Source organism: Cucumis sativus, chromosome 7 (assembly GCF_000004075.3).
Source record: "Cucumis sativus cultivar 9930 chromosome 7, Cucumber_9930_V3, whole genome shotgun sequence".
Taxonomy (NCBI): Eukaryota; Viridiplantae; Streptophyta; class Magnoliopsida; order Cucurbitales; family Cucurbitaceae; genus Cucumis; species Cucumis sativus.
Genome location: NC_026661.2, coordinates 14,946,832 through 14,959,740, shown reverse-complemented (window position 1 = coordinate 14,959,740; position 12,909 = coordinate 14,946,832). Strand labels below are relative to the sequence as shown.

General features: G+C 33.6%; 1 protein-coding gene across 1 annotated transcript; it reads right to left on the bottom strand.

The window, feature by feature from the left end:
• Window positions 1-203: 203 nt before the first annotated feature.
• On the bottom strand, window positions 204-5,385 carry LOC101205572 (chaperonin CPN60-2, mitochondrial). The gene is made up of 18 exons (XM_004139594.3): window positions 5,228-5,385; window positions 5,130-5,154; window positions 4,896-5,027; window positions 4,538-4,697; window positions 4,189-4,364; window positions 4,017-4,112; window positions 3,465-3,569; window positions 3,288-3,374; window positions 3,112-3,201; window positions 2,919-2,999; window positions 2,710-2,778; window positions 2,418-2,495; window positions 2,219-2,314; window positions 1,498-1,597; window positions 1,216-1,319; window positions 818-923; window positions 623-701; window positions 204-535 (listed from the first exon to the last, which is right to left on the bottom strand). Exons 1-18 carry the CDS (start codon window positions 5,263-5,265, stop codon window positions 439-441), a joined length of 1,719 nt encoding a protein of 572 aa, XP_004139642.1. The 5' UTR covers window positions 5,266-5,385; the 3' UTR covers window positions 204-438.
• Window positions 5,386-12,909: the final 7,524 nt, after the last annotated feature.

Genomic DNA, 12,909 nt, shown 5'->3' with positions numbered 1-12,909 from the left:
CGATTAATAATAGATACATGTTACTTATAGACCTCATAACATTTAGTTCTATCAGCTTTAGTTAGTAGGAGGTCTGTTAAATAGGTTCGTCAATGTTAAATAGGTTCGTCAATGATAGACCTTATAGGTGTCTTAGTAATATCTACCGATTGTTAAAGTTGTGTCATATTTGTATGTGGTTTTAAAACATAGCTCAATTATCATTGCAAGTACAAATCCAGACCTTTCCCTTGGGTGCATTATGATACTATAGAAAAAGAAAATGACAAAGATACAAGGAGAAATGTACCAAGAATTTTCCATATTAAAATCAATGATTTTATGCCTCGAGAAAAAAAATGTGTTAACATGCTGTTCTTGTCAAAATTTTCTCAAGAACGTAATCAATTTGCAAATAAATGATCAATTGTTAGCGAATCAGAGTCAGCTGGTTCAGTTTCAATAACCCATGCCTCCCATAGATGGTGTGGCTTCCTTCTCATCGTTAGGTTGTTCGACCACCACGGCTTCTGTTGTTGTCATTAGCGAAGATACGCTGCACATTAAGAAACCTTGTAAGGGAAAAGCTTCAATATTGAAACTCGAAGAGAAAGTGAACCTAATGCAATGCTAACGAAACTACCTTGCAGCATCTACTAGGGCGGTCCTGATAACTTTCAAGGGATCAATAATGCCAGCCTTGATCATGTCTACATATTCACCTGAACATAGATATGTAGGAAACTGAATAAGCAGTCGCTGCAAAAACTTTTGCTGTAAACCAAACAAAACGAAACCTTCCTAATCATTCTGAATATCGTGGCAAGTAAACACACACCTTTAGCTGCATCATATCCGAGTTCGTGGTTGTCCTGTTGTAGTAGCTTGCCAATCACTATTGCTCCTTCAACTCCAGCATTGGAAGCAATTGTATAAATAGGCATCTGCAGATAAATTAGAGATAAATTAACTACCTGTAAAATATGATGGTCACACTGTTTTTATTGTACAACAATTGTAGGAATGGAGGATTGAACCTCCCACCTTTACCAATTGCTGTTGAACTAAACTCACTCCAGCAAAAATAGTAACACATCTAAAAAGTATTATTAAATTTCAGCACATGTTATTCATGAACATTATAATCCATTAACTACACACTGAAATATGGCAGTCCATTTGAATCATTCGTTACCCCTAATTGAACTAGCAGTGAAAAGTCAACAAGTTAGAAACCTTTAGAGCATTTTGAATGATTTGAACACCAATTTTCTGATCAAAATTTGCCGTCTGCAACTTCTCCAACTCCTTTGATGCATAGAGCAGAGCAACACCACCACCTGCCATGCAAACTCTTGAGTTATTCACTTTTGCATATTGAACATAACAATAATGTTGAGAGTTTCAACTTCCACATCAACATGATGTGGACAATGAAGTCTGAGGACTTGAATAGCTCAAATAATTGGGTTGTAACATATTACTTATTGCACAGGAAGTATCAGAAGGTAGCATTACCAGCTACAATTCCCTCCTCCACGGCAGCTCTGGTAGCATTAACTGCATCAGTAACTCTGTCCTTCTTTTCCCCAACCTCAGCCTCACTAGCCCCACCAATCTATAAAAAGATTGAGAGTTGAGAGTTCGGTACCATTTATATAATGTTTTGTCAGTCCAAAAACATTTGCACAAAATTTCACATATTGTGTCCCAAACAATACGAATAAGAAGAGAAATATTGGGAAGATGTTATTGAGACGTACAAATCTTCGAAACTATTTTATTATACAACTCCATTGAGCGTTCCAAGACAAATCCAAGGTTTAAGTTGTGTGTGGAGTGCCATCGTTACCACCTTAGATGAAAGGTAGAATCAACATTGGGAGAGGTTAGGATTTAGGTATCTTCAACACTTTCTTGTGGGTGTCTGTTACCACCTTATTTTAGTCAATTCGAGTTTTTTTTTCTCTTTTTATTTCAAGTTTTCATTTGAATACTTTTGTGGTTAGGGCTTTTCTTGTTGTTGGTCCTTTTGTATTCTTTCATTTCTTTTCCCCATCAAAGCATGGTTTCCATTAGAAAAATGAAGATAAAAAGGAAAAGATTTCAAATACGTCCATGACAAGACTCTGAATAAGATAAAAAGAACATTAGTGACCAGTTGATCAACGGTGGACCAAGATAAATCACGTTTGAGAACGCTACCAGCCAACAATGTATAGATAACATAAAGACCTACCTTAAGAACAGCAACTCCACCAGATAACTTTGCAAGCCGTTCTTGCAGCTTTTCCTTGTCATAGTCTGAAGTGCTCAACTCAATCAAGGATCTCAACTGCCATCGTTCAGTCACAAAATTATTTATACATTCACGCACTATGGAACCTAAAGAAGTCTAAGATCACATGAAATTCCGAAAACAAGGAAGAAAAAGAAACCTGGTCAGACTGTTCTTCAATTGCCTTCTTGTCACCAGCCCCATCAAGAATTACAGTATCATCTTTTGACACTGTAACCTATGTCAAATGCACAACATTGAATTATTGATAACATTAGAAGTAAAATATTGACGTGGAAAACAAGGTAAATGGTGGGTTTTTAACTAAATCAATAGAAAAAGAAAACAGTAGAAGTTTTAGGATTTGCTATGCAAACTCTAAAACCCTATCCTTGACATGATAGAACAGGTTAAGATCAATGCTAGGTACAGATGTTAATGCTATATGTCACCTTTTTGCAGGAGCCAAGTGATTCAAAACCAACTTTTTCAAGGTTTAGACTAAGTTCCTCGGTTATGACCTGATATTCAAGGTAAAAGAAACAAAAAGGAAAATAAATAGAAATGAAATAAGATCTTTTATTTCTCAAAAGAAACATGAGATATTTAAAACCATAGTAAAACTAAAAGAGCAGAAAATAGTCGGAATATGAAAGTCTACTTGAGCTCCTGTGAGAATTGCCAAATCCTGCATGCCAGCCTTCCTATTATCTCCAAACCCGGGGGCTTTGATTGCACAAACCTTCAATTCGTTTAAGTGATCAAAACCTTTTAGTCAGTATATCCATTGGTACCACTAAACTTTGACACAATATATCCACATGTAGGTATGTAACTAAGAACATTAATATTACCTTTATACCAGCGCGTAACTTATTTAAAATAAGAGTAGCTAATGCTTCACTTTCCACATCCTCAGCAACAATAAGTAAAGGTCTTTGTCTCTATGACCAAAATAGAAAACATATTGTGATGCAGTGATGTTCAGACTACACTCAAGAGTCAACATCCCCTAAATAGGACAGGTTACCTTCAGTGCCAACTCCAAGACTTTTACCACAGCATTTAAATTTGAGATTTTCTTCTCGTGAATTAAAATTAGTGGATCTTCCAATTCCTGGAAAAAGAACCACCCAGAAATCCATCACAATTTATAATGTTGAACGAACAAGATGTCAAAATCTGAGGTCACAAACCAAATCCTTACACATTTTTGGTTTTTCTGGTTGGTAATAAAATAAGGAGATATATAACCCCTATCCAGCTTCATCCCCTCAACAATTTCCAATTCATTATCAAGTGTGTTACCATCCTGCAAAGAAATGAAGGGAGAGATCGTATGAATTTTATGCTCAAGGGAGGAATTTAAAGAATGAAAAACTGAATCAAGACTATGAACGTTAGATGTTGCCATTCATGCATAGCTTCAGACTATACTTCTCAGATATGAAAGACAGTGTTCATGTGACAAAATGTTTTGAAAATGATAAAGAAGGAAAAATAAGAAAATATATGGTCTCAATTATTCCAACTCTAAGATATGAAATATTAAACTATTTTATAGGAAGAAATAAGTCAATCAACTCAGACATCTAATAAGTCAAATCAATAAGAAAACAATAAAAGCTGGTGAACTAAACAAAAAAGGAATGTGATTCTGGTTTTGGCTAAACACCAAAAAAGACCACAACCTATTCAAGACATCAGGGTATTTGCAAACAAATAGTGGAAGGCAAAAGAGCATTTTAAATTAACTTACTGAAATGGTAATAACTCCTTCCTTGCCTACTTTTTCCAAGGCCTTAGCTATTAGCTCACCAATCTCTCGTTCTCCATTTGCTGATATAGTTCCAACCTTAAAATTATTAGAAAGTTAGAAACCTGGCTTTTTGACAAATAAATAGAAGACTGTTATCATCATTTGTGCAAACCTGTGCTATTTCTTCAGATGTGCTGATCATTCGCGCTCTGCTCTTCAGAGTTGTAATAACAGAATCAACTGCCATAGTAATCCCACGTCTTAAGTCCATAGCATTCACTCCAGAAGCCACAGATTTGCATCCTTCAGTAAATATTGCACGAGTAAGAACCGTTGCACACGTTGTGCCTGAAATAAGAAAAAAAAAAGAGCTTCATATAAGTAACTGCATCTGTTCCAATAATTCAGACCATGTGAAAAACTCTCTCCTAAATAACTGAGCATTTTCAAGCCAATCAAGAATATGTAATGCTTGAAGGAAAGAACAGAGTTTTCTATATAAATATATTTTAAAGACTCACCATCTCCTGCCACATCATTGGTAGCATTTGCAACCTGCTTCACCAAACTGGCCCCAACATTTTTCACTTTATCTTCGAACTCAATACTCTTTGCAACAGTAACACCGTCTTTTGTCACTTTTGGAGCACCAAAACTTTGCTCTAAGACTACGTTACGTCCCTTGAAAGAACAAGTAGGAAAGAAGACTTCAGTGAGTAAACAAGCTAAAGGAACCCCTGATCACGTGCATTCCTATCATGAACTCCAACTGACTTATTCTATACAATGATTAACTAAGAAGGATCATCAGTAATTAAACACTAAAGTATGCAACAAATTAGATATAGAAGGTCCTGCAGTTACAAAACATGAACTCACTTTCGGACCCATTGTAACTTTGACAGCATCAGCAAGCTCTTCGACACCCCTAAGCATCAAGGTGCGTGCTTCAACCCCAAATTTAATGTGTTTCGCTGCATAATTCCTACTGGAGTTGAATCTAGAATTGATCTGAAATCACAGATTCGGGAGTGAACAAAAGAAAAGATGTTAAGACGTTTAAAGCAAGATGAGAGTATAGAAAATGAATAAGAAGAGAAAGGGGGGAAATACCTGGCGAGCAGAGTTGTTAGCCAACCTGGAAAAAGAAAAGAGGGGGGTGAGAAAGAAAGGAATGAGGAAGAATGAAGTGAAATGATGAAAAGTAGTACCTGGCTTTGGAAGCAAGGCCAGAGGCGAAGCGGTGCATGGTGGAGATGAAGTTGAAGAGTCGTTTAGATGGAAAAGAAGAAGAGGAGAAGGGGGGAATAGAGAAGAAAGAAGTATTTGAATGGCTGCCACCAACTGGAACAGAGCATAGGGTTTTAGAGTGGGATTTGGGAAAATAAACTCTCTAAATGCCCAATGTTAATTGTAAATTTGTAATATTAAAAACACTGAAGTAGATGATTAGTCATTTTAATACCCAATTCGGAATTTAGTTTACACAAATTATCAATTGTCAAATATATGATAAATTGTCATATCTCATACCTTTAAAATAGGCTTAGTTGCATCAATGTAATTGCATGTATAGCACCAAAGTAGCAAAAACCTAAAATACCCCCTCTAACCACCTTTTTTTTTTTTTTTGCTGGTTTTTTCAATTTAAAAACTGATACATGCTATCACTTAACTTTCAATTTGAGAAATGATTATTTCACACATGTTTTTTTCGATTTTTTCACGTGGAAAACTATCACTAATAACAATTAGTGAATATCAATGATAGTTGTTATCGATTGATAGCTACTATCAGTGATAACTTGTCATCATTACAATTTCTTTTATTTTTCTTAAATTGAGTACTATCATTCATAGCAATTGATATCTGTTATACATTGTTATCACCGACAGATGTTATCACTAATAATTTTTAATTTGAGAAATTTGTTATGAGTTGATATAATTGATAACGACTATCAACGATAACTTTTATCAATAATAGCCACTGAATGGTGGAGTAACTTTCAATTTGAGAAATATGGTACCAGTTGTTATAGTTAGAATATGGTACCAATTGCTATAGTTAGCTGCTATCGCTAATAATTGTTACTAATGATAGCTTTCAGTTTAGGAAATGTGATATTATTTTATTAATAAAACTAATTGTTCCAAACTATATGATGTAAATTCCAACAAATGGTATTTTCGATTTCACTTGAAAGTGATTGAGAAATAATAGTCCAAACCTTTATTTATAAATTATAAAATTAATTGTCAATTACATATATGCCCTTCTTTTCATGGCAATTTCGATCTCATAATTTGATAATAAGATGAATGAATAATGCAAGGTTTGTGGTGTTTAAACTATAGGTTTAAGGGAGTATTGATTAGCATTGAACACCATTTCTCAATGGACTTGGAGCAGACCATGGAATAAAGCCTTTAGGCTTGCAGTTTTTGAACCCTCCAACGATTGGTGGACTTGGAACCGTTTTACCATCTAAGTGTTTCGAAATGTCGTAGACGCTTGTTCCTGTTGTAGGATTTTGAATGATTTGAAGCATGTTTCTTGAAGTTGCGATGGTTGGGGAAAAGTAGGAGATGACCAACGAAGAGATGAGGAAGAAAACTAGAGAGCATCGTAGCATAGCCATTATATTAAGAAGGAAGCAAATTGAATAAATAAAGATAAATGGTGTAGTTGTTGAGTTTTGGAGATATTTTTCTTTTCTTTGTTAGAATGAGGGATGAGTTTTTTCTCAATTACGTTCGAGAGTGGCTCTTAAATATTATGTGGGAAGAGAGAGAGAGAGCGCAAGTCAAGGAAGATAAATTAAGAAAATGTATTCAAAATAGGCTGTCCTTAATCTTTAAGTGCATTTCACAACTGCAATTTTCTATGTTTTTGTCAACGAGTTCATTGAAATTTTGGTGATTTTTAAAACAAAATTGGTCTAAAGTTATTTGAGTACAACTATTTTATGAAAAGAACTATATATGAAGTTTTAACAAACCACATCACTTTAAACCGTAGTTAGGCTAAGGTCATAAGGTTATAAATCAAGATAATTAATGCAATCTCTAACAACATTTTATTTGAGAAACATAGAAATAATACTTCAGGTGGATGGGGTTTAAAATAAGTAAATAGATAAATAAATTGATGAATAACAAATAATAAAATTCTAATTTGATTGCTTACCATAATCAATACGATCGTTTAGGGTGATCAACACGGTCGTTTAGATTTGAAGCATTTTTTTCCGTTGTTAAAATGACCAACACGATCAAGTTGATAATACCTACATGATCATGTGTAATTTCCTACACGATTGCGTATCATAATCGTTTAGAAGAAGAATTGCAGTTGTGCATATGGCCGATTAATCATGTGTTGACCGGAGCATTTTTTGTATTTTCTATTGTGTACATGTGAACTTTTTATGTTTTCAAAATTGTTCTAACTTCATTTATGAACATAATCGAATAATAACGTTGGCTATCCAAGTTAGTAGTAGTCCTTGCTAGTTGCTAAATCAATTCCTTAGGCTATAATGGAGTGTTTAGCGACCATTAAAATAAAAAAACAATAATGTGAGTGTTTGACGCTTACTAGTATCAACACAACACGTGTGTACATGTGAAAAGTTATAGATTAATTTAATTATAATAATTAAGTCCATAGCGCACAAATTTATTATTTGCAAAAATGAAAAAAAATAAAGCCCAACACCTATATAAACCGAATTTCTCTCGGGCCAATGAGAGGATGGGGCCCCTTGTTCAAGACTTGTATTCATTTATTAAGAGAACAACTTATTTACTAACCATAAAGTAGGTAGGGGTGAATTTCGTTTTGCACCCTATATTCCTAGCCATCTACCCGGTCTTATTCCTGAAATGGAAGACTTATTAGGCTAGGGCTGTTGAGCTGCCCTCACCTATGTAAATCTAAGGATTAATTCCCTGTGAATAGAAGTTCATAGTTAACTTAGAATTAAAATTAAGTTACCTAGGTCATTGCAATGCTAGTGAGATCAATGTTTGTTGAGAGTCGATCTTGCACAACCTAGCCTATTTTTCTTGGTTGTAGGTTGTTTATGTTTGTATGTTTATATGTTTGGTTTGTGGGTTTGTAAGAGTCAATCCCATTCAACCATGCCTATAACTTGACCTAGTTAGTCAACTCCAGGAGCCCAGTGAGGGCTCTAATTCTACACACAAAGGCTTAACAAGATGAGTAATAGTGTTGTTGCTTATGTTGGTATGTTGTATGCATACTTAATTACCCATGATGTGTCATTGATTTAGAATCACTGCATGTAAAATTCTTCTCATGAATCTCTTCATCATGTGACTGGATATGATCATTGCATGCAAAATGTTACCATTGTCCTTCACATACTTCTAAGTCCTTGTTGTAGAATTTTTCCTATTGCTTGTCCAAGTGTAAGCGAAACAATAGGTTTTTCTGGATGATCTAGGGTCGAACAGAGAAAATTAATATCAAATCAAGTTCTAGAGTCTACTCATCAATCAAGTTGTAGAAAGGAATAACTATACAATATAATAAAATAAATAACACTAAATCTACTTATGTACACTCAGAAAATCTGTAAAGGGAAATTGAGATGGTTGTGAGATCAAAAGATGAACTAACTTATTTGCGAGAAGAAGTGAAGGAATGTCTAATGCTATTAGGAAATTAAGCTCTATAGAAACCTTGATGGGATATAACTTGTTTGGTTAGTTTATGATTAAGACGTGCTCCTCTCGAAATCATTAAACACCACATTTGGTGTAACGCCTAAACATTTGAGGTATTTCTCCAAGCATAAGTATCTTATATATTTGGTTTTTTAAAAAATATTTGGTGTTATTTTTGTTGAGTTTGGTGAGAAAAGATAATTTTATTTTTACTAAGGAAAAAGGAAAGGAAAATAATGAGGTTAATAATAATATAATATTTATTACTTAGGAAGCTCAAATCGTGAGCCCTCATCTTCTTGAACACTCTTCCTCTTTCCTGTGTCCTACCACCGTTGCTTTTCCTTGACTCTCCATCAATCGAGCAGCCGTTGAAGCCTCCGACCGTTGAAGTCGAGCGCTAGCTAAGTTGCACGTCGTATAACAAATAATTATTTTATTAATAATACTAATTGTTCCGAACTATATGTCGTAAATTCCAACAAATTGTATTTTTGATTTCACTAGAAAGTGATTTAGAAATAATAGTACAAACCTTTATTTATAAATTATAAAATTAATTGTCAATTACATATATGCCCTTCTTTTCCTAGCAACTACGATCTCATAATTTGATAATAAGATGAATGAATAAATGCAAGGTTTGTGGTGTTTAAATTTAAGGGAGTATTGGTTAGCATTGAACACTATTTCTCAATGGACTTGGAGCAGACCATGGAATAAAGCCTTTAGGCTTGCAGTTTTTGAACCCTCCAACGATTGGTGGACTTGGAACCGTTTTACCATCTAAGTGTTTCGAAATGTCGTAGACGCTTGTTCCTGTTGTAGGATTTTGAATGATTTGAAGCATGTTTCTTGAAGTTGCGATGGTTGGGGAAAAGTAGGAGATGAACATCGAAGAGATGAGGAAGAAAACTAGAGAGCATCGTAGCATAGCCATTATATTAAGAATGAAGCAAATTGAATAAATAAAGATAAATAGTGTAGTTGTTGAGTTTTGGAGATATTTTTCTTTTCTTTGTTAGAATGAGGGATGGTTTTTTTCTCAATTACGTTGGAGAGTGGCTCTTAAATATTATGTGGGAAGAGAGAGAGAGCGCGCAAGTCAAGGAAGATAAATTAAGAAAATGTATTTAAAATAGGCTGTCCTTAATCTTTAAGTGCATTTCATAACTACAATTTTCTATGTTTTTATCAACGAATTCATTGAACTATATATGAAGTTTTAACAAACTACATCACTTTAAACCGTAGTTAGGCTAAGGTCATAAGGTTATAAATCAAGATAATTAATGCAATCTCTAACAACATTTTATTTGAGAAACATAGAAATAACACTTCAGCTGGATGGGGTTCAAAATAAGTAAATAGATAAATAAATTGATGAATAACAAATAATAAAATTCTAATTTGATTGCTTACCATAGTTAATACGATTGTTTAGGGTAATCAACACAGTCGTTTAGATTTGAAACATTTTTTCGTTCTTAAAAAAAACTACACGATCATGTTGCTAATACCTACATGATCGTGTATAATTTCCTATACGATTGCATATCATAATCGTTTAGAAGAAGAATTGCACTCGTGCGTATGACCGATTAATTATGAGTGCTCTCAACGTGAGAAAAGTTCATCTGTGAGTTTTTAGTGGAGTGTACACATAATTAATGAATATTGATTAGTGTGGTTAATGAATTTAGCCAATTAATCTCAAATCGTTGTAGCTTTTGATCTGTAGGTCTATTAGGTCCCCTTCTTAGCTCGTAAAGGGTAATGAGATTTATTTATATTGGTTGTAATTTAAAATGTTCAAATTTACTTTAAAAATTAGTTTAATGTATGATGATACATTATAATATAAAGTTTATCGAACATTATTATATAAATTTAATTTTTAATATGATTCAAAATGAATTTATAAGAGATAAAATATTTAAATGAGTTCAAATATTAGTTGAATGTGAATTGAATTCATATTAAAATTATTGCTTTATATGATAAACTTATATTTGAATATAATTCAAATTTAATTTAAGTTAAATATAAGATATTTAATTTACCTTCAAATTAATTAAAAAATTAATTAATAGTTTAGTTTTATTTAATTAAATTTGATTTAATTAAATCTATAACTTATGTGTGGGATGCTCATTTAAATTTAAATTTAAATATTAATTAAGTAAGTAAAATTTAAATGAAATAAAATAGAATTGAGAGGAAGAAAGAGAGGGATTGAGAATAATTAAGAAGGAATAAGGTGGGATTAAACCATGTATATATGTATGTGTATAGAATATTTATATTTATATGGATGTGTGTATATATATATTCTTTCAGATCAGGGCGAGGTCGAGGTCGGGGATGAAAATATATTTCCTGTCCTCGGCCTCAAAATGTCAATAATAATCTCACTCCATCCCTCATTCCACATGTTTTATTTAATGTGTCTAATTGATTATTTTATATAGGTATCGAGCTATCTACAAATATGCTACAAGAAATTGACAATTTTCCAACGACGGCTGAAGTTGCCAAAAAATGTCCCTAAACGAGTCAGCAAAAGGAACTCCCAATGCCATTTTGTTCATCGGGATCGTGATTGGTAAAACTACGTCATGGATGGAACTCTCGATGGGATAGTATTGCGTATCAGAAATACCCACCAACTCCCAATGGTCTTGATACACCATTGGGATCTAGTAACGTCTGACGACATTTAAATACCGTTGAGAGTGGTCATCAACTCCCGACGAGCTCTAAAATTTGTCGGGAGTGGATACGTCAATCTCCTAACGATCGTCACTGTTGAAAATGCCTAAACTCTCAACGTCGTTGTCGGGAGTAGTTTCCTCATCAATTTTTTTACAATTATACATAGAATCGAACTCGTGAGGAAGCAAATTGGTCGAATGGAGGTGAAAAAGGCTAAAAACGCCCTAGTTAAGGTGCTGTGTGTTAATCATATAGAAGACATCAAATTGGAGAAAGCGTGATGTCAGTGAGGTTTTAGAGTTTCTTTGATCTTTTTTGTATGATGAAATAATGGTGGTGGGTTTTGGGGATATTGCCCCAACGGATTGCTAAAGTTCGTTTTTGGAGCTTATAAGTAGGAAAACCCCAAAGTTTAGATTGTAGGGGATCACCTTCTTTATAATTTGGTCTATTATTTTAACTTCCATGCTTACAGTCTATGAATGTTTTGTCGAATCTTCGGGTTTTCTTTGTTGAGTTACAGATTGATGCATTATTTAATTACGTGTTAATCTCAAAGGTTAAAAGCATATTTGTGTGTGTGAATTGATTGGATGTGTTTATGATCTTTTTACAACATTGCATGATTAACTCAATTAAAGATCATAATCCACGATTGCAATTATCATAACATTAATAGAATCATACATCCCCTTAATCAATATTTAAGTGCAATACTAGCTTCAAGCATCCTTGAATAGTGTTATTTTGATCTCTTGTATGTACCTTGAATAGTTATTTTGATCTCTTATGGATGGTAACATAACACAGTACTGCATCAAAATATATCTCCAAACAATGTCGAAATCGCTGAATTTGCGGAAGTCACAAAAACTTATTTTTGTATTAATCCACAAGCAACCAAAATTCAACCATGTGAATTTAGAATAATAATCTAAACTATGAGAGATTTCGATGGGATATAATAACAACTAGCTAAATAGTCTCGACCATCGAATCTAAAATATAAAGTAATAAATAAATATAATAAAGAAAATGAGACTGATCATGGTTATAAATTTTAGTCAAATCATTAGAACCATTATTATTTGATGACAAACATAGATTTTCCAGTTATGGAATGCACTAGCTTATTTTTAGAACAACTTACCTCCAATATTTTCTAAACTTATCTTCCTTCACATGCATCTCTCTCTCTTCTCAACTATATTTAAAGCACTCTCCCCCATGAAAGTAAAATCACCTTCATTCCAATAGAGAGAGAGAAAAAAAAAAAAAAGTCTCGCCGTTAATCTCTCATCTATTTGTTGCATTATCTTAAAATGGCTTCAGTCCGATGCACTCTAGTTTTCTTCCTCATCTCCTTGTTGGCCCTCTCCTATTTTTCCACCACTACAATGGCAACTTCAAGAAGCATGCTTCGGATATCTCAAAAACATACAACAGAAGAAAGCGTTTTCGACGTTCCCTTCAATGATAACAT